Consider the following 21,143-nt stretch of genomic DNA (forward strand, 5'->3'; position numbering starts at 1 on the left):
CTCCACTGACACGTTTTCCTGACCTCTGCATATGCTCAATGGGTAGGAAGTGATGTCAGGTGAGACCTGATGACCTGAAAGTCAGTCATTTGAATACAAGTGTTGGCTGGCATATGAGAAGTAAATGGGCCATCTGAATGGGGTCCACACTGCAATTGCATTAGAATCAAATCATACCACAACAGGTCTGCAATATATTTATGATTTTCATAGACAATAATCATCCTTGTATTTAATACAATGCCTATAACATCCCAGAATGTCTCAAATTGCTCCACAAAGAGTTTGTAAAGTCTAGTGAATGTGTATTTGTAGTAACCAATTTGTGCAACAGCCATGAAGTGGATGATTAATTTTATCTAGAGGATTGTTTGCCAGGACACTTTCAAATATTGCCGTGGGACCTTTAACATCCATCTGAAAGGCAGGCGGGATCTCAGTTTAATGTCTTATCCAAAAGTTGACACCTCCAACAACGCAATACACCCCCAAGAATGGAGTGTTAGTCAAGACTGTGAACTCAAAGTCCTGATATGGAGCTAGAACCCAAAGACACACAACATGAAAAGCACAAATCTTATCCAAAAGGACATATGATATAAAACATTTAGGAATGAAAAGTGTGATACTAATTACACTAAATATATGAATAAACATTAGAATATTAGTCAATAATTACTGATTGGTTCTGTTAAACTGGCTCTATGGTAGCACTCTCACTTCCGAATCAGAAGGCTGTGGGTTTTAGCCCCACATTAGGACTTTAAACTTATAGTCTAGGCTGTCTCCACACAGTATTTCCTGTGAAGCACTTTGTCTTTAGTCACCACACAGTATATCCTGGGAAGCACTTTGAGAAATGTCAATGAAATGTGTTATATCAAATGTAAGGATCATTATTATATTCTGTACAATGGGTGGGCATTAAGGTTCATAAGAGACAGGCTCCGCTAATGTAGTCTAAGAAAAGTTTTTGAAAATCTTTTGAATTGTGACAATATTCACCAGATGTTATTGATTTACCACTGCTCTTGCAGACGGTAAATCCACTGCAATTCAAACCTGGGTCTTTCTCCTGCTATAGCTTGTGGCACTGAACGGACTTTCCATTCCCTGGCAACTAATTTATTTGGCTACCACCAGGGAAACACTGGAGAGAACTAGACTATAATTCTGCCAGTGTAATAATAAGTTTCTGAAAAAACAATCTACAAATAAATCAATTTTATGCTTTGCACAGCAGAACACTCCAGGCAATAATAAAACAAGGGCTGCAGAGAGTCAAGCAATGGAGTTTGTTGGTTTTGCCTGAAATGAAAGCAGCTTCTCTCTGGTCTTTTCTTTCCCAGTGGTATAAGTGGATGAAATTCAGGACAAACAGTAGATGGGGTGACAAATGTCACATTTCCCAATTGTTATAATGGATACAACAGAATTTCTATCAAGTGGATTTTACTGTGATAAACAAAGTATTTAGATTTAAAATATCAAGGGATGAAACGTGCGATATTTATCACATCAAATGTTAAGAAACATCAGATTATTAGTCTTTGATTTTGCATGTGAATACCTCCCCCGAATTGCAGCACAGATGTTGGGCGAGCAGAAATCACCACCACCATTTATATTCCCATCTGCAGAAAACTGATCCCAGCAATGCCTTCAAAAAACCAGCCAAGCTCACATTGAGTGAGGTGGCATTGAAACATTGTTCTTCACATGATCAGAAACAATAGTACTGGAACTGATGTGTGACAAAATACTTCCAGTTAGTTGTCAACTTCAACCTTTCAACCTCCACCAGTGTGCTGATGTTGGGTGGATGGGGAGGTGGGGGTGGTAAAGCACTTTGAAACGTCCTCCCAACATGAAACGCGCTTTATATCAATGTAAATCATAATATACTATGACATCTGGTGTAACACACTCTCAATATAACACAGATGTATAATGACAACTCGTATAACACATTCTTGACACACTCAATATAACACAAATACTCTGGAATAACACTCTGAATAATAACATGACCATCATTCTTACACTAATACACAATGAGCTCCAGTGTAACACTCTCTGTAACCCAGTCCATCATTATAACAGTGATACACAATAACCTCTGGTGTATTACTCTCTGTAACACCAGCCCTCATTATAACACTGATACACAACAAGCTCAGGTAAAACACTCTCAATCTTCACCATAATATTGATATAGAGTAGCCTCTAAAACATTCTGCCTGTAACAAGCCTCTTTTTGATGGTCCAGAGCAAGGCAGCATGACTGAATTTTAGTACTCAGCATGTTGTTACAAAGTACCTAACAAGCTATGTATAAAGTCTGAGCAACTAAAAATTAAATAGCAACGGGTTGAATACGTAGGATCACAGTTGTTCACCCAGCCATCAATGAAGTACAGTACGGAGTATTGCCACTGCAACTTGATACTGCAATCCCTTATGTTGTCAGCAACATCCTGTTCTGGCACTTATGAAATTTATCACACGACATACAAAAATGTGCAGAAGATGTCTGCTGGCTTAAGCATCCAACTCCCCTGTTTACTTCTATTGATACATTATTTATATCACTGCAGTCAGGCCTGGATAACAGCAAGCCAACAATAACATCACAGCATCCAAGGTTGAGAGTGAGAGACCAGATCGGGAAGCTTGTCTTATCAAAAGTGATCCTCCACATTCTCATTTGGACATTTTATTTCAAGTCTGCTCTGATTTTTTTTCTGATTTTAATCAAAAAATATTTCACAAACTAGCTGTTTATAGGACTTTGATTTATAGTTATGTCCTGTGTCCACTCCACTGATTCACAGGCACAGGCAAAGCGACAGTGGCATAAGCGGTCAGCAATCTTGTGGTACAGTGTACAAAGTTTAAAAGATCTTACCTCCATTCTACGGGGAAGGAGCAGAATCCATTTGGAGACCGGACAGAGAGATTTAGAAAGAAGACAAAACAAGAAGAGAGTTAGGTGATTTTCTTCCATCTGTATAAAAAAAACTACTGATATTTGGTATGTGTGTGTCTGAGGGGAGAAACACACTACTGGACCATAAAATTCATCCTAGTTTTTAACCTGTATTTATGATTGCGCATAATTGTAGAAAATTCCTTAATTTGTTCTGTTGCAAATGTATAAATGAAAATAAAATTAAACTTTAATTAAATTGCCTTATTAAAGATAAATCCCCCTGGCCACCCCTGCCCTCCCCCCACCCCGCCCCCCAAATCTCTTAAACATATAAGGAGCATGTTGCTGACATGTGTGGAGAGGTGGCAGGAGATGAATAAATGTATGGAACAGACGAACAGGCTCCCTAGGGAGAAGGAAAAAGTAGAAGTGTGAATTCTTTCAAATGCAAATTATTTATTTTTAATTTATTTTAGGAAACAATATTTTGGGATACAGTACATGAGAAGTTCAGCACATGACATGTGACTGCCAGGATGGTGGAAGGCAAACTGGATGGACCTTGGTCATTTTTCATCTAGCATTTCCTATGTTCCAGTGAGGTTTGCAGTATTGAGCTGTGCAGAAGAATGAAGTTAATATCAAATGGCACTTTGAATATCACAGCTGAACGTGGTTTGCCAGTGTATCAGAAAATGTTACACCCATCCCAAAGCAAACCAGCCACTGCAATTGCACTGAAATGCTGAGAGATGAACAAAGCAGTGACCAGAGCAGCTCTGGATTCAGTATCACTACTGGTCTGATTTACAACAGGCACAACATATCCTCACAAGCCCTCCTTCTTTAGCTTTCTTTTATCTCTTTCCCCTCCACTCGCCAGACTTCTCAGTGCATCTGCTGCCCATTTGGAATCGGGCAACTGGAAAGCAAACCTGCATGCGTCTGATACCATTTCATGAATCAGTTTGTACAGTCAGCATTTTATTGTGTGTCTGCACAACAGACTTTAGCATACTGGCTGAAGTCTATGCAGACACACTGGTCAACACACCATTCCCAGCAACTGCTACTGTATAGGTATGGTGGAAAGCACATTATGCCTGGAAAGTTGTGACCACTGTAGTACTAGGACAGTGTGATCCAACGTGTGTGTTAAACAGTGCTTGTGAGTGTGCGAGAATATTCATATGTAAGAGAGAGAACTTGTTGGCACATCTAGGAGGGAATGTGAGTGTGTGAGAATGCGTGTGTACGTGTGAGAGAACATGTGTGTGAGAACGTGTCTATAGGAGAGATTGTGTCTTAGCTTGTGTGAGAGAACACGTGTATATGTGTGAAATTTTGTATGTGTGAGAAAGAATGTATATGTGTGAGAAAATGTGTGTGTGAGAATGTATATGTGAGAAAGTGTATGTGTGAGAGAATGTGCTCGTCTCCTGGATTACAAAGATGCTTCCTGCAATTTAATGGTACGGGAAAAAATGCAGTGAAGTGTCACAGCAGCTCTCCTGGCCGAGGCTGCATACTAAATTTAGGAAAGGAACAAACCCCACTTGTGGTTGCCTGTCTTTCAAGCCCACACCTGCTGACCAGAGCTGACAGCTGCCTTAGAGATGCGTTTCATCACGTGGGCTCAGGACAAACCTGTGAAAGATGGAGTTTCTGCTGAGCAATGCTCGCACATCCACAGAGATGAGACCCTGTAGAAAAGAATCCCCTAGTATCAGATGTCCCATCACATGAGCAAACATATGGCTAGAATCTCCTAAATCCCTTCCCTGTTTCTGATATCCAGTCAAAGCTTTGTCATTTGAAAATCAATTGTTGCATAGGTTTCATTAAACTTTTCTCATCCAAGTGACAATTATTCCCCTTGAGCTGGCTCTGCAACCCCAATCCCTCCATCTCATCATCAGTGGTCAACCTTCAGGCTTTGTGCTCCTATCCTCTGGAATTCCCTCCCTCAACACCTCGGTTGCCCCCCCACTCTGCTTCAAAAGCCATCTAATATCTTAATCACTGTGCCTTCGGTCATCTCCCTGTCCCACTTCAGCAGCCCTCCTCGGTTTCTGGTACTGTCTGTAAAGCGTACTGAGATGTTACTCTTTGTGATGCTATATAAATGCAAGTTGTTGTTGCACAAGTTTAGACTGTGAGTCTCATTTGACTATGCAGGACTTCACTGCCGAGTCTGATCCATTCTTTACCTGACATTCTCAGATACAAACCTTCCAGCAGGGGACTGCAATACATTCTGACCAGAAGAGGTAACTGGTTAATGTCTGCCTTTCCAGAAAGGTATAGACTTACATATTCTGTGTAGCATGGAAACAAACCATTCAATCCAACCAGTTCATGTTTATCCTCCACATGAATCTCCTTCCTCTGATACCCTTTGATTCCCTTCTCTCTCAAGCGTATATCTAGCTTCCTCTTAAATGCATAAATGGGCTTTGAGGCCAAAGGCAGTGTCCCACCTGCTGTCCTGGCTCAAATCAACTAACTCTCAGCAGGGACTGGGAAGAAAGCCATTGCCAATCTGGTCTGCAAAGCACTCCAAGGCATTGTTGTACAGGCTAGTGCCAGTCCTTTCACCCACTGGGCCTCGAGGGAGGCTGTTGGCTTTAACTGGACTCTGGACGTTGTCTTGACTGTTCCAGGTCACTTCACAGTAGGAAAAGGAACAAATGTCTGGCCCGCAGACATTACATGTATCAGTAGACCAGTGGGCCGGTCCCAGTGGTAAGTGGACCAGTTTATTATTACAGGAATGTGGGACTGGATCTTGGCGCTGCTGATGTCAGGTCTCTATTGCCTTGTAACAGTAAAGGAATGCCACGGAAGTCAATCCAGATACCACAAAAGGGTTACTTTCCTGGCCAGCCGGGTGTCTGACACACACAGAAACACAACCCAACAATTCGTCAAGTGCTGCACATAGCAAAGTATTACAGAAATAGAATAAATCTAGTCCCAGGTAAAATCTTTCCCCAATCTGTTGCTTAGCTAACACTGGCATCATTAAGAAATGGTACAGAAATGTCAGGAAAAACATGTTTTTAAAACTAACCTTAATGACAATGTTTCAGAAAGTACAACCCCTTGACTTAAAGGGAACATTCTTTTCTTAGAAATGGGGCCCCCGAGACTTTCATTCCCAGTGAGTGGAGTGGTGAGGCAATTAATTTACCACTTAAAAATAAACCATTAAAATTCATTTTAAACTGGTATCTGACAATAATAATAATCCTTGCATTTGATATAGTGCCTTATCACATTGTTGAGACATCTCAAAGCGCTTCACAGAATATAATATAAAGTGGATTAACTGTATATTTTGTGGGCGAACTGCAGCAGCCAATTGTGCACAACAGTGTTCCACAAACAAACAGTCATGGATTGAATAATTGATTTTTTGTGGGGGGAGGGATTATTACCCCTGGAAAGCGATCCGCCAATCGACTAACAACTGGGTCTTTACTTACTGATAGGTAAACAGAGGAGTTCGGAATAAGGAAACTTGCCTAAGGTTTCAACCTGCCCAGGAATCAAACCCAGGTCTTCTCGTTTGTGATATGAGCATGCTAACCACTCCGCTACAGGACTCCATGAGAATCCAGTGAGGTGATCTTTCCTGACCCCTCGGTCACAAGGTCCTGCTGGAACTCTGCTCCGATACTGATCTGTACCGATCTGCCACCGGGTGTCTGTAACCTCCTTTGGCTGAAATCCAGAGTCATGTAAGTTGAAGGTGACTGGCTACTGACTGGAGGTCATTCTCTTAAGTTGGTCTGAGGCCCATTATAGGTACCTGCAGTGTTCGCTTTTTGTAAACTTTGCATTTTACAGCACAAGGTTGGTAAACTCTTCCCTGCTTGCGGGAAGGCCCTTTTCTACAGGAAAGAGCACTGCAAACTATACTTGAAAGCAATTTAAAAATAACATCACAGATTAAGGATTTGGACAATGTTCACCAGCCCACATGTGCCTCAGTCAGTGTCACGTCTGGTGTAGAAGGACAGAGCTAGAATCATTCTGATAAATCATCATTGCATTGACCTGGAAGTGACTGAAGCTGGAGACGTTGTGTGCACACATGGTGCAGTGATTCAAGCCATTCTGGTGCTGATTTGGCCCAGTCTGTTGACTCTTATGAGTATCCAATGTTTCTTTCTAATTCTGGCCAATGGAGATTCAGTGCTATCCTTAACCTGCCACAATGGGCTTAAACCACAGCCTCTAGAAAGACTTCCAACACTCCTCCAGTAGGAGAATTCTATTGCAGGCACTGTCCCTCAACAAAAATGATGAATTAAAGGCAATTAGTCTGAAGTGGTGCCAGTTATGAAGTAAGCTTCATGGTGCAGCCAATGAAATGGAAAGTGACCAGCCAAACTCATTCTACTTAGGATCCTTGACAGCTGTTAAACTTTATTCCAGTTTCCCTTCCAGGAAGCTGAACAGCCGTACTCCATCCTCCTTCCCTTTATTACTTTAGCATGTTGTACTCTTGGCCTCCACAGGGCTCTCCATGCTGTGTGCTGAGAAAGGAACGAGTGTTTGGTGGCCCAAAACGTCCCTGTTGCTAAGACTAGCGATCTGTTCATTGCTTGTTTATGAGGAGACATCAAACCATGAGATAAAAAAAACAGTTTGTGAGGTGACCAGGCCATCAGACATTCCTCTCCTGGACATGCCTCAGTTGATGACTGTCGCCTTTTGAACTTGCCACCATGTGAATACCAGCATTTCAGTCCCTGTTCGATGAATATCATCTTAACTAAACTTTAAAAAGTGTCGCCTGATGACTCGTTCAATGACCATTCCAAGTGCCTTTGAGTACAGCCATTTAAACAAACTTGGCTGATGGACAGAGTGGGTTGGGGTCAATGATTGGGACATTGGCAGGAATATAATGTCCCACAATGTGATCATTATCACATCACATACTACTTTGTGTAATGAAATCGTTGGTACTTTTCAAGGGATTGGTGTTTGATAGACCCTGATATATTCGTAGGCCTCTACTGGTATTTCTGTTCAGAGGAGCTGTGAAAGAGAAACTTAAAGTGACTCATCCAGGTCTCCACTCAGTCTCCAGGATCTGAACCTGGAATTCCTGTGTTACTGAAACATTCCATAGCACAGAATATTGAAGTATAAATGTGCCAGGCATTTTCTTGCATTTAATATATTGTCTATAACATCAAAATATCTCAGTAAAGTGTAGTGAATGTATTTATAATAATCCTTGCATTTGATACATCACATTATCACTTCTCAAAGTGCTCTCCAGAAATTATTATAAAGTGTGGAGACTGGATTTTGTAATAATAATAATCCTTGCATTTGATATAGTGTCATATCATGTCGTTGAGACATCTCAAAGAGCTTGTAGGCAAATGCGGCAGCCAATTTGCACACAGCAATTGCACACAAATAGCCTTGAAGTGAGTAACCTATTTTATGTGGGGGATAGTTGGACAGGACACTGGGAGAAACTCCCTTCCCTTTTCAAATAGTAGCAAAGGCACTTTAGAGGTGAACGCGACAGCCAATTTGTGCACAAAAATATCCCACCAACAACCTTTGAAATGAATGATCTGCAAGTAATGCGAATGATTCATTCAACAAAATTAAGGTCATTAACCTGTGTACTTTATAAACAAGTGAAGACATTTGCCAAATACTTTCATTCATGAAGACTTTCCTCTTTAAACAATGAATGGTAGTGGGGGTGATTGTCTTAAAATAAAAGGGAAGATGAACAGTGTGGCTGAGACCTACCTGAGATGCTAAGCATTGCAGTGGCTTTTGCTGTAGATGTTCCGTCACGATGTTTGTTGCTTGTTAGGCAAGTGAACAGTGCAGGTCTGGTAACATAGATGCGAAGTCTGGATTCTGTTACCTCTCTCTTAATACTGTTCTGTATTGATACCTGAGGCACCTAGAGAGAATCAAAGGCAAACTGGTTTTACACCACAAACTTTGTGCTAAAGGCACAATGGATTCTGAGGTTGAAATTGAGAAGTTTTTGTAGTACCGAACACTGGAAACGGTCCCACAGTCAATTGAACCTGGGATGTTTCTCTGGCCCCAGGACCTTCACATTACTACAGTTTGTGGTGACCTAGTCACCAGTCAACACAAGAGGGTCATGATCTCTGAAGCAAAAAAATGATCAGATGATTTAGACTCGACTACATGAGTAGAGAGTGATAAATATGCTGAATGGATTGCCTCAAGAGGGCAACGGTCGTTACAATTTGAAGTGGGAATAAGACAAATATATAATGTTGGCAGAGATTGGGGGAAGGGAGAAGTATGAGAGGCAGTGAACAATGGTAAAATAAAAAAAAAGATTTTCTGTAATGGTCCTTTCCAATGTTACACATATCTTTGTGCTGTCCTGATCTCCCTGATACACATATATCTTCTATCCTGGGTGATGTTGCAACTCTCCAGAAGATAACAATATTACTAATATTAATATTCAGGTACTGTATATTAATATTATTTGCAGATCAAGGACACAGATTCTATAACATAAATTTGTCTCAAAACGCTTCACAGAGTTTTCTGTCAAGTGTAATGTCTGTATTTATAAATGGATGTGGCAGACAATTTGCACAGTATTGTCCCAATAATAGCCATGAAATGAATGACCAATTTTATCTGAGGGATTGTCGGCCTTAACGCTGGAGAAACTCCCTTTTCTTTTCAAATTTTGGCATGGGATCTTAACATCCACTTCAACAGGTTAGATGATGCCTTGGCTTATTTTCTCATCCAAAGAAAGACACTTCCAACAATACAGCACTCCCCCAGCACTGCAGTGAAGTGTTAGCCAAGACTATGAGTCAAAGTGCTATTCTCCTTGGGAAGGTGAGGGGGTGTGGGGCTGGAGGAGAGGAAAGTCAGCAGTGGGGCTGAGCTGGCTCCAAGATGACATGTCCAGCAATGGAATGTCGGAATTGAGCCAGTCCTCTGTGGTGGAATAGAAGTGGGTTCCCAAACTTTAAGGTATTCCAGGTTTAGGTAAGCAGGATGCACACTCCATTCCAGACAAATGGGAAATTTCCACAATTAGTGGCATACCTATGTGGAACTTTCAGTCTGGTTGGATACTCTTAAGCACGATGATGTATTTCTGCACATGTCACACTCCCGGCAGACGAACACAAAAAATGAGTTCAAGTATCTATTGATGGAACATTCTTGTAATTGAAACACGATGAAAATGTACTCACTGTTTTTCCATTCTCCAGCCACTTTATAGTGGGAATAGGAAAACCAGTGGCTTTGCAATGAAGAATCACCTCGGTACCAAAACTGACATTGTACGAGATTGGAGCCTTCACGATCCTGGCAGGGACTGCAAGAAACAATGGGAATATAACACGGCATGGAAGTTCAATCTGTACAATCTGCAGTTCCACTAATAATCTTCCTTCCTTCTTACGCTTCAGACTACAGTGGTTATCTTATTTCCCATCCACCATTTTCTTTCTTTCTTTCTTTTTCTCTCTTTTTCTCTTTTTCTCTCTTTCTTTCTCTCTCTCATTTTCTTTCTTTCTTTCTTTCTTTCTTTTGGGCACAGACTCATGCTGGGATAGTGTTTGATCCTTTGATACTTCACTGAAGGGATCATTCTTAATGTATAATCCTGGACAGCACGCGCCTGTGGACTGTTTGATCTTCGGGGCCACAGTGACTGGACCTGATCCTGTCTCGTCCAATGTTAAACATGCACTTTCCCATGTATGTAACCGAATAGCGAGTAGAAGTGGGAATATTGATAAAGTTTCCCTTGCCCTAATTTTACTCTTCCTGCTGCTGTCTTGGGTGAGATCAGCTACATCAGCACCGACTGGGAAGTGAACTTGCTTGGCTCAGTTTCACTCTTGGCAGTAGCTTTAGTTTCTGAGCTATGGGGGAGGGGGGCTGTTGGAATACTTAGCTTTATAGGGGTGAAGAATAGTGCACGGTTTATAACAGATTCAATGTGATAATTAGAACATTAGAACAGTTATGAACCATTGGATTTTCACCCCAAGGTTTATAGTTTTTGTTTAAAAAAAATGCTGACCATAGGGAGATGTTATTGTTCTGTTGATGAATGGCATTCATTGTTCAGAATTGGATAGTGCAGTGGTCGAAAACTGCCTTACAGCTACGTCGAGGGCCACATGGGTGCAAACTGTAAGCACAATACACCTGGCTTCTGGCACTGACTAACTGGCAGCGATTGCCTGCATCCGACCGTACTTTACCACAGACGCAGCCGAAACATTTGTCCATGTATTTGTCACCTCCCGACTCGACTTTTCAAATGCCTTCTTTGCCGGTCTCCCCAGCTCCACCATGCACAGGATCCAGCTGATACCAAAGCCCCGCTGCTCGCATACTCTCCCACACTAAACTCCGTACTCCCATCCCACTAGTTCTCGCCAAGCTCCAATATTTGTTTAGACAGTTTCCTGATCTGTGGTGCTGAGACACCACTTTTAGCTCTAAAAGTAGAGTTTTAATCTTGGGAATATTTCAGATTGTACCATTGTGCTGAGCCTGTGGGAGGGAGACGTAAATTGTTCCCTTTCGGAACAATGTGGCCAATGGCAGCTGAGGAAAGTAAAAGCAGCAAAGTACTCCACAACCAGTCCCTGACCAGTATTGCCTTCTCCACCTCCGCCATATTGCCCGCCTCTGATCGTACCTTTCCCAGACGAAGCCGAAACACTCATCCATGTGTTCATTACCTCCCGCCCTTGACTATTCAAATGCCCTCCTCACCAGTCTCCCCAGCTCCACCATGCACAAGATCCAGCTGATCCCAAACTCTGCTGTCCACATACTCATCCGTACTAAACTCCATACCCCTATCACATCGGTTATAACCAGGCTCCACTCCCTATTACCTAACGGAATGATTTCATGAGCCTCACACTCGTTTTTAAATCCCTTCATGCCCTTGCACCTCCTCACCTCTCCAACCTGCTTAATCCCCAACCCAATATCCACTGCCTCCGCTCGACTGGCTCCAGCCTCCTCCATGTCTCTCATGTCCTCTATTCCACCATTGATGGCCGTGCTTTCAGCCACTACGCCCCGAAAATCTGGAACCCTCTTCCTCTATCCCTCCGCCTTGCCCCTTCCTTCTCCATCTTCAGGTTGCGCCTGAAGACCTTCCTCTTCGACCATGTCTATGGTCACCTCCCCCTCCCCCTGGCTCAGCATCGTGCTCCGCCACTGTCAAGTGCTCTGGGATGCTACCCTGCGTGAGGGGCGCTATATAAATACAGGTTGTTCTTGTCGTTTGCTTCTGGCGCGACAAAATGCGCAAACTTCTGGATCATCAGGTCAGCGTTGATTTGTTTCCTGTGCACTGTGCACATGGAGAAATACTAACATTATTCCCTGCGGGTGTGCACACTAGATGCAGAGAACGCAACCAGATGCAATAACAGCAGCGACCTGATAACCTGGACATTGGACATTGTTTTAAAGGTTCACGGTTGTTGAGATACTGGACCATACAATCATGCCATAATGCAACAACAACAACGGGGATTTATATAGCGCCCTCCACGCCAGACGGAGTCTCAGAGTGCTTCACAATAACAGATCCCAGGGCCGAGCCATGGGGAGGGGGAGGAAGGTGACCAAAGGTGTGGTCGAAAAGAAAGGTCTTCAGCAGGGACCTGAAAATAGGAAGAAAGGGGGCGAGGCGAAGGGAGTGAGGAAGGGAATTCCAGAGCTTCGGGGCATAATGGCTGGATGCATGGTCACTGAGGGTGGAGCAGGGGACTTGGGGGACGAGGAAGAGACCAGACCTGGAGGAATTAAGGTAACGGGTACTGTTTTGAGGAGAGAGGAGGTCAGAGTGGTAAGGTTGTGCAGAGGAGTGGAGGGATTTGAATACAAGGGTGAGGATCTTGAAGTCAATCCTCTCTGGGATAAGCAGCCAGTGCAGTCTGGCAAGGACTGGGGTGATCGGGGAGCAGGACCAAGGACTGGGGTGCGGGTGAGAATGCAGGCGGTAGAGTTTTGAATGATCTGGATTTTATGGATGGTAGTGGATGGGAGACCGGCGAGGAGGGCATTAGAGTAGTCTAGCCGAGAGGTGACAAAGGCATGGACTAGGGTTTCAGTGGCTTTTGGAGAGGTATTGGCAGAGATGGGCGATGCATCGGAGAGAACGTTCAATACGTTCTTGAACCAACATTTAAGTTCAAACTGAATTGGATTGAGGCCTCATATTAAATCTTGATCCAGTACATAGATGGAGCACAATGGCCACAAGCAAGCAATGCAGTGGTTTAAAGAGAAGGCCCCACCACTGGCTTCTCAGGCCAGCCAGCAGTGCCTACTAAATGCTGGCAAAATGCCAGCATCACCCTCATCCTGAGACAGAGTACAAGAAAAATGAACAAAGTACCCTTTAACGTTCCATTGACACCCTATTATTTGAACCACATAAATATCAGATCATTTTGCTGAAGTCAAAGTTCTTTAAAGTTCATTCTGTTGTGTTGTATTTCTGGACCAGCTACTAACAACAGATTTTAGATTGGACCATCTCCAGCCTCACCCGCCCACCAAAAACAAAACTCTCCATTGCACAATCCCAAGGGTCAGATAGTGAGTCAACATTCCACATCTGCCACTTAGACAAATGACGCACGATGGACTTATTTATTTCTAATTCATTTTATTTTCTCCTTTATTTTTTTCATTCTCGTTGTGCTTTAACCCTGGCTAAGAGGACAGGCAGTCAGCCCACTTGTAAACCTTTACCAGTACTACCACTTGGGATGTCACCAGATGGAGCACACAGAGGCAACCCAGGCGATCTCTCCCATTTGATTCTCCCTCCCACCACATGTCAGAGCGGCCGACTTCTGCCTTGCTCCTCCCATCACGTTTAGCAGTGCACACAGCAATGCCTCACCAACAGTTATGAAATGGTTAATTAATTCTTACAGGAGGATTGTTGACCAAAACACAAGAAGAAACTCTCTTCTCTTTTTGAATAGTGCCACAAGATTTTTAACGTCTACCCGAACGAGCAGATGGGACCTCAGTTTAATGTCACATTTTTAAAGTTGAAACCTGTGACAATCCAGCACTGTATTGGAGTGTCATCCTAGACTGTGAGTTCAAAGTCCTGATATTGAGCTTGAGCCTATAACCTTCTAACAAAAAGCAAGAGTTCCTACAACTCTGGTTCCCTCTTGAAAGCTAATATGGATTCTACCTTGACCAATTCTGTCTGACTCATTGACCAGGAAAAATAATAATACTTACATTCAATATAATGTTGATAAGTTGGCTCAAAGCCTTTCAGGATTTATTATAAATTATAAAATCTGTATTTTGTAGATGAACTTCTCCTAAAGGATGAGATCAAATGTGTTGAAGGGTTCTGTCATTTGACCCTCTCCTTTAGTTTTGTGTGAGCCTGACCTGAAGATATTTTTTGTCAGTTTTAGACTGACAATCTCTCCCCTACTGTCACAGACACCCTGCTACCAGAGGAAAATACTGATTTCCTTTAGATCATCATGGAGCTTAAACTGTTGATGTTGTGTTTCAAGAAACTGACAACATCACATAGCAGTTGTGTCACGGTGGCAAGTTGCGAATGGAGAAGAGGAGGCAAGTGTAATTTAGCTAATCCTGGCTGACTCTAAAAGATATCTTTTAGATAAAATATTAGATAAAATGTAGTAAAATATTTTAATTGATTGACATCTGAGTCTTGGGAGTGAGTGACACACCCAGGTATCCATTTTGCTCAAGGTTTAACTGTTCTCCTCTTTTCTTTTCAGATCTGAGACATCAATTGAGGACACCCCTCTTTATCTGCCACTGTAAGTGATTTCTACAACAGTGATGCCACCAGCAGGAGCAGCCTGGTTGGACAAAACTCCAAAATAAGGATCAGCAAGCTGTATGTCTGAGAAGGATAAAATTAAACCGGCTTTTAACTCCTTTTGAACCTTCAACTCAACATCACAGGGAGTCTGTTTTTTAACATTGCCTGCGTGCCCCTCATTTGTGTAACGTCATGTTCTGAGAAGTAAGTACCTGCAATTTGTTGCTTGGTATAAACCAGAATTTTAGCAGCTCACAATTACTGGGTAGTTAAATATCTCTGTCCGCCCTACTCAATGCCAATAACACAACAAAATCAGCAGAAACATCTGAAAGTGATCCAAGCTAAGATTGTGGCAAATGGTGATTAGAGGGTCACACCCTTTTCAGGACTTTGTTTCAGATGACTGTCTGTCTGTTCTGTGGGATACACACTGCATAAGGTAGAATTTATTTCTTGACTTTCTCCCATCCGCTTCTGAACTCGTTTGACTTTCTTTTCCTTCCACAAAGGCTGTGAAAGAACTGCACTCTCAGATAATCTGATCACGAAGGTCAAGGGACCCTTTTTACGTACTTCAGCAATGGTTACACAAGCAATCTTTGTGTTAAATAATAATAAAAATCATTTTTTTTAGTATAGCCCTGTTCACCGTAGAGCGTAGTGACTGTTTATTTTGTAGATAAAACTCAAAGCCAATTTGTGCACAGAAATTAAAGCCCCTTAAACAAACAGTACCATGGGCTTGGTAGTGTCCACGTGGACAGGCACAAATGGGACCTCAGTTTAATATCTCATCTGAATGTTTTAGTGCTTTTATATTTGTTTGATTCCCAGTGGTTGAGCAATGGTAAGTATGTGTCTGATTCTCTCAGACACATTGTCCATTAACAATTTGACAACTGTGTGTCCACATTTCAGTATGGGAAGTGTTGGTGGGTTAGTTAGCTATATGAGAAGTCTTGAAGACGTGAAAAGCGCTATGTCAAATCCAAGGATTATTATTATTATATCCAGTTGTCTAGTTCTCAGCCTAGTTTTTTCAGAGTTCAATTTGGACCAGGCATATTTCAGGAGGATCCTGATCTAAATTACATTTCTATGGAATACCCATTCCCGATAAACAAGATCAGAAAGTGTTTGAAAGGGACAGAGTTGGTCTGGCATTAAAATGCTGCAAGAAATGCTGATAACAAATGAAGCGAGGATACCTTTGATGTCCTGCAGAGTTTCACTTCCTTCTATCACCATGAAAAGACAAGAAGCATGTTACAGTGAGAAACCTTCCAGTGCAACAGTGAAACAGAGTTAACAGCCAACATCAGAAGCAAAGTTGCTAATCAAACCACAGGAGCAACGTGCAGGTTTGTCAGTGGAACATTAGCCAGTACACTGGTATCTTCTACTTTAATAACTAATCATCTTTAATAACACAACACCACAGCGCACCTCACTCACCACAGAAAAATGTAGAACTTGCTTTTATGAAAAATGAGATTAGGACTTTGTTCTGCCAATCTTTGATTGTGCCAGGGAATAAATTACCAATGATTTAAGGAAAGCACAGCTTGCAGAGCAACTGATGTTCTGACCTCATGATGTCAGGGGACTGGCATGATTGCTGTACAGATGTCAAACCTCTTGTCTGGTCTGGCGTGCGTTTGAGATAATCTTTATGCATTGAGTTGAACCAGTGTGGATTCTCAATCTGGCCCAGTGTATAAGGCTGCATTTGACAATTCAGTGTGTTGTTGTTCATGGGTAAGTGGTGACAGTGAAATCCCATGTTCTGTGTGTCAGGCACTCAGTAATGATACTTAAAGCAGATGTAGAGCAAGCTCTGCCAAGGCAGCGGATTATTCATGATTATTTTCACCAGGGAATATTAGTGACACTGGGTTAATAATGATTCATTCCGCTCCTCAATTAAACTCCACCAGTGATGTAATGACTGGCTTCACTACAAAACACACGCAATTGAGTGTGTGTGGGAGGGGAGGGGGGTTGTAAGGCGAGGCCGAGGGATTAATATCAAAGAATCGGAGGCAAATTTTTCTGAAATATATCCAGCAAGCCCCGGGGATGAAAACTATTTATTTGTCAGACGATAACAGGGTCTGAGGCAGGATTCCTCAATTGAGCCTTGGGTAGACTTTAACTGAGGTTTAATTGAAGCTGTCCGGGGGGTGGTGTTGGAAGAGACTAACATTGAAGCGAAGCGGAAGTTAAAAAGTAATTCAGTCCTGAGCTTGTGGCGGGAAATGAGCTTTTTTGTTGGGGTTAGGGTCAGATTGGGGGCTGGTGGGCCTGCCATTGCTGGCATCATACTGAGCCCAGCTGCCTTCATTCCACAGCTCTTCAATCAGCCCTTCTTTAAACAACTCCAAAGAAATGTCTTCACTTTATAAACAGTGAGTTATTGGATTACACTTCCGCTCGCCCTATCTAGAATATTTCAACTAGTTTCGATCGCCCCTTCCTTTTTCCCCTGCATCCAATTCATGTGACAGAGCAGGTGAGCTACGGCTCTGACTATCTATGGGCAAAATCTGGTGGATTTACTGCGAATTTTACGTTGAACATAAAGGAAGACGCCATATCCTTTACGCTCTATTTTTGTTTTGCTTTTATAACACATTTTAAGTAGGACAGGACAAATACAGACAAGGCTGGCTTTGATGACTGCTGCAATTTGTGTCTATTTAAAGAGAAATAACATGAGGAGAGGGCAAGTGGGAGGGGTGGGGGTGGCTTCAGCAATGAATGTAAACTGGGTATTATTAATATGAATGAAGATTAAGCCATACAAGAAGGCACATCCACAACAACAAGCAAGCAGCTGTTTCAACACCTTGAGAGCAATGTAAGTTTTCCTCCGCTGGGGTCTATTATGCAAGTTGTGCTGTGTAAATGCATGTGTAAAGAGGGAACTCCAGATGCCCTTACTTGGGTGTTTCTCAGCCAATAAAAAGGAGTACAGGTAGTTTTGTGGACTTTTTCATTTAGCTGAAAAAGACCCAATTAAAAAGGTCTATAATTCCCTCTCTACATATGGTTTTATGCATCTCACCTAATACACACATGTTTGAATCGCTGGAGGCCGTTTGCTTTATTCTTTTGAAGACTGAGGTAAGAATTTCGACCTCAAAATCAATGTCTTAACAATAGCACCAGGATGTACTTTAGTCCATTGTGTGAGTTTATCCATGTTCTGAATCTTTTTGAAATGCTATACTCTGTCCAGCGCCTTGGGACGTCCTCCCGACGTGAAAAGCGCTATACAAATGTAATCTTGTTGTTTCTTCGGATTTACTTTTTGCTACTTGGAAGTAAACGTTTCCAGAAGGAGTTTTTTCCTGAAACTTATGATGTTCAGCATTTTGAAAAGTTCACAGGATATTCAATACTCAAAAGGGTTCAGCGAGTTTACAAGGCAACAAACAAGTTTTCAAAAATGCAAATACAAGTAAATTCCTGATAACAAGACCCTGGCTTAACTTGTCATTACCACTTAAGTAGCCATGCTGTCAATATTGTAGCTGTTTTCCATGCAAAATGTTAATAAGGGACTCTGCTTTACTTCTCACTCTGTTTTACATTGTCCGCTCTCTCCACTCAATGGACTCTGGCCTGCTCCACGTCCCCCGCTATAGTCATCCCACCATCAGCGGTCGGGTCTTGAACCTCTCTGTCCCCCCCTTTTGGAACTCCATCCCACATTCTCTTTGCCTTGCCCTCTCCCTTGCCTCCTTCAATGCCCATCTCAAGACCCTCCTCTGTGACCGAACCTTTCGTCACCCAGCTTCCATGCCCTCCACCCCTCCTGATACCAACCCCCAGCTCGGATGCAATTCCTTGTCTGTCCAGCAGCTTGGGACATCCTCCTGACATTAAAGGCGCTATACAAATGCAATTTGTTGTTGATGTTGCATTCTACAAACTCCTGTAAGTACCTACTTCGGATAACTCATCCTATAAGATCGTGTGTTGGATTGCAGAGGCTTCCTGCCCTATCCTGTGATTTCAGCGGGCAGAGGTTGGGCGTACATGCTCAAATGCATCCCAAAGGCCTCTGGTCTATTAGAGGGCAATGCCGTGGCATCCTGCCTCTACAGGATAAGGTGAGAGGGGGAGGCGGGGCACAGCATGGCCCTCTAATAGACTAGAGGCCTCTGCAATGCATTTGAGAATGTACGGCCAACCTCTGCCCATACCAGTCACAGTACCCAGCAGGACCTAAGCCTACATAACCACTCCAGTTAAGTCCTTTGTTGAGCCCTTTTCCCTTGGAATGACAAGCTATTTGGAGTTATTTGGCGTTTACTGTATTATATGCATTTTATGAGGAGTAACAAGTTTAATTTTTACTGATAGTGGAATCAGTCTTATTGCCAGCATTCCAGTGGCCCATTTCTCTTCTTGACAATAGTTTCTTCCCTAATTTTCTGCCCTCTACCTCTTCAGTGGAGTCCTGTAGCTCAGTGGTTAGAGCACTCGCTTTGCAAGCGAGAGACCTGAGTTCAATTCTAGGCAGGGCGAAACCTTGGGCAAGTTTCCTTACTCCACACGCCTAATAATAATCCCTCCAAAACCAAAAACAATAATAAATTGGTCATTTTCAATCTACGACTGTTTGTGGGACATTGCTGTGCACAATTGGCTGCCGCGTTCGCCCACAAAAATACAGTCAATTCACTTTACAGTGTGTTCTGTGAAGCACTTTGGGACGTCCTCCCGACGTGAAAAGCGCTATATCAAATGCAAGGATTATTATTATTATTCATGTCAATAGATTCAATTAGTTTGGGTTTTAGTGGATATGACAGCTGAATCCGATCCTACATTCGTTCAACACCTGCATGTACCCATGGAATTGGGTCACGGGATTGTGAGCAGGAGTGGGAACATTGGTTAATTTTCTTCCTCCTATCCCAGGAGCACTGAGACCACCTGCAGCACAGAACTGCCATCTGTCCAAATTGAGATGAGCTGAATCAGTATCAAATCTGTGACCATATCACTAATGTTGGAGGTGAGCAGTGCCTTTGTCCATTAGGCCATTGGGGAAGTTGATGGTAATGACATGCACTTTGACCTCGATGCCTCAGGGTCAGTGCAACACTTTAACATGTTACTTTTGAAACAGCCTCATTTTCCATTGCAGCCTTTTCCTATTCGAATTGAAGAAAATCTGATTGGCAATCACAAAGTACTATTCTTAAAGGCTGTAATGCCCACAACATGTCTCAGTCGATTGCTTATTGGGAATAGGCAAACATGGGTGATATTATCAACATGTCCATGATCCTGTCTGTGTTCCCTGTGCTCTGCTACTGAGTCCTTATACTTGGGCTGTTAAGCAGTTAGTGCAAAGCCATTGCAATGTCCACATTGCAATGGAGTCAATGAATGGTATTACACCTTCACAACAGCTATCTTTTTGCATGACTGAAATGCAGCAACATTCAGGGAAGAAAGGCCTAAATAGATTGACAGAATCCACAGTTGCCAACATAATTTGGTGCAGGGAGAAAAGTGAGCATGTTTAAAGTGTGCAGTAGACTGAGCACATCAAGAAAACTCTGGTTATGCACAAGCTATAGATCATAACTTCATACAGCATTCTTTGGAAAAAACAAACAGGCTTTAGCAGTAACAGGTGGCAGACACATGCGCAGAAGTTCTATCTAGGTTTAGATTTACTCTCTTTCAGGTGCATTTTAGAGCATCCAGAATATGGCAAATTGTTGAATTCAGTCTTAACTTTAAATCAGTTTTCCATAGTTCTTAAAATACAAAACATAATACAATTTATATTTATGTAGCCATTTCATGGGAGGTTATCTCAAAGTGCTTTACATGGCTGACTGGGCACCCTGGGGGTAGGAGAGAGGAGTTAAAAAGGTGTGGGGGTGGGAGGTTGGAAGATGACTGAAAGCATGTTTAAAGAGTCTTAAGGTGGGCTTTAAAATTGGGGAGGGGGCGAATCAGAATGGAACAGAATGGTTGAAAGCTCGCCCAGTAATGGTGGGATGGAGGGGACAAGAAGCAGGATGTTGAACGGAGGGAGTGGCAAATCAATAGGATTGCAGGAAGGTTGGACAGAAAATTGGATATACTGCAGTCGGAGATGAAAGCAATTATGGAAAACCAGCTTCACAATTTAAGATTTTGCCAAATTCTGGCGCTTTGCAATTTCTACATAGAGTAAATCGAGACCCCAATGGAATTTCTCCCCTGCGATGCTTGTTCAAGCTGAGCTATCCTTTGCTTATTGCAGCATAGTAGAAACCTCTTTTTGGGAATAGTTCTGTGTTGAGCAAAACGCTC

The 21,143-nt window shown here is 42.5% G+C and overlaps 1 protein-coding gene across 4 annotated transcripts in view; it reads right to left on the reverse strand.

Annotated features, from left to right (window-relative positions):
* The window catches only part of LOC103187153 (muscle, skeletal, receptor tyrosine kinase), a 75,482-nt gene that overhangs the window by 40,902 nt on the left and 13,437 nt on the right, over positions 1-21,143 (reverse strand). For 2 of the 4 annotated variants that reach the window (XM_042332632.1, XM_042332628.1), the window contains 4 exons: positions 16,025-16,054; positions 10,186-10,310; positions 8,723-8,882; positions 2,909-2,915 (listed from right to left, as the gene is read on the reverse strand). In XM_042332632.1, the coding sequence (XP_042188566.1) occupies positions 2,909-2,915; positions 8,723-8,882; positions 10,186-10,310; positions 16,025-16,054 (322 nt within the window). The remainder of the gene's footprint in view (positions 1-2,908; positions 2,916-8,722; positions 8,883-10,185; positions 10,311-16,024; positions 16,055-21,143) is intronic. The other 2 variants (XM_042332636.1, XM_042332635.1) reach the window with 1 other exon arrangement.

Source organism: Callorhinchus milii, unplaced genomic scaffold (assembly GCF_018977255.1).
Source record: "Callorhinchus milii isolate IMCB2004 unplaced genomic scaffold, IMCB_Cmil_1.0 Scaffold1, whole genome shotgun sequence".
In the NCBI taxonomy this organism is placed as follows: Eukaryota; Metazoa; Chordata; class Chondrichthyes; order Chimaeriformes; family Callorhinchidae; genus Callorhinchus; species Callorhinchus milii.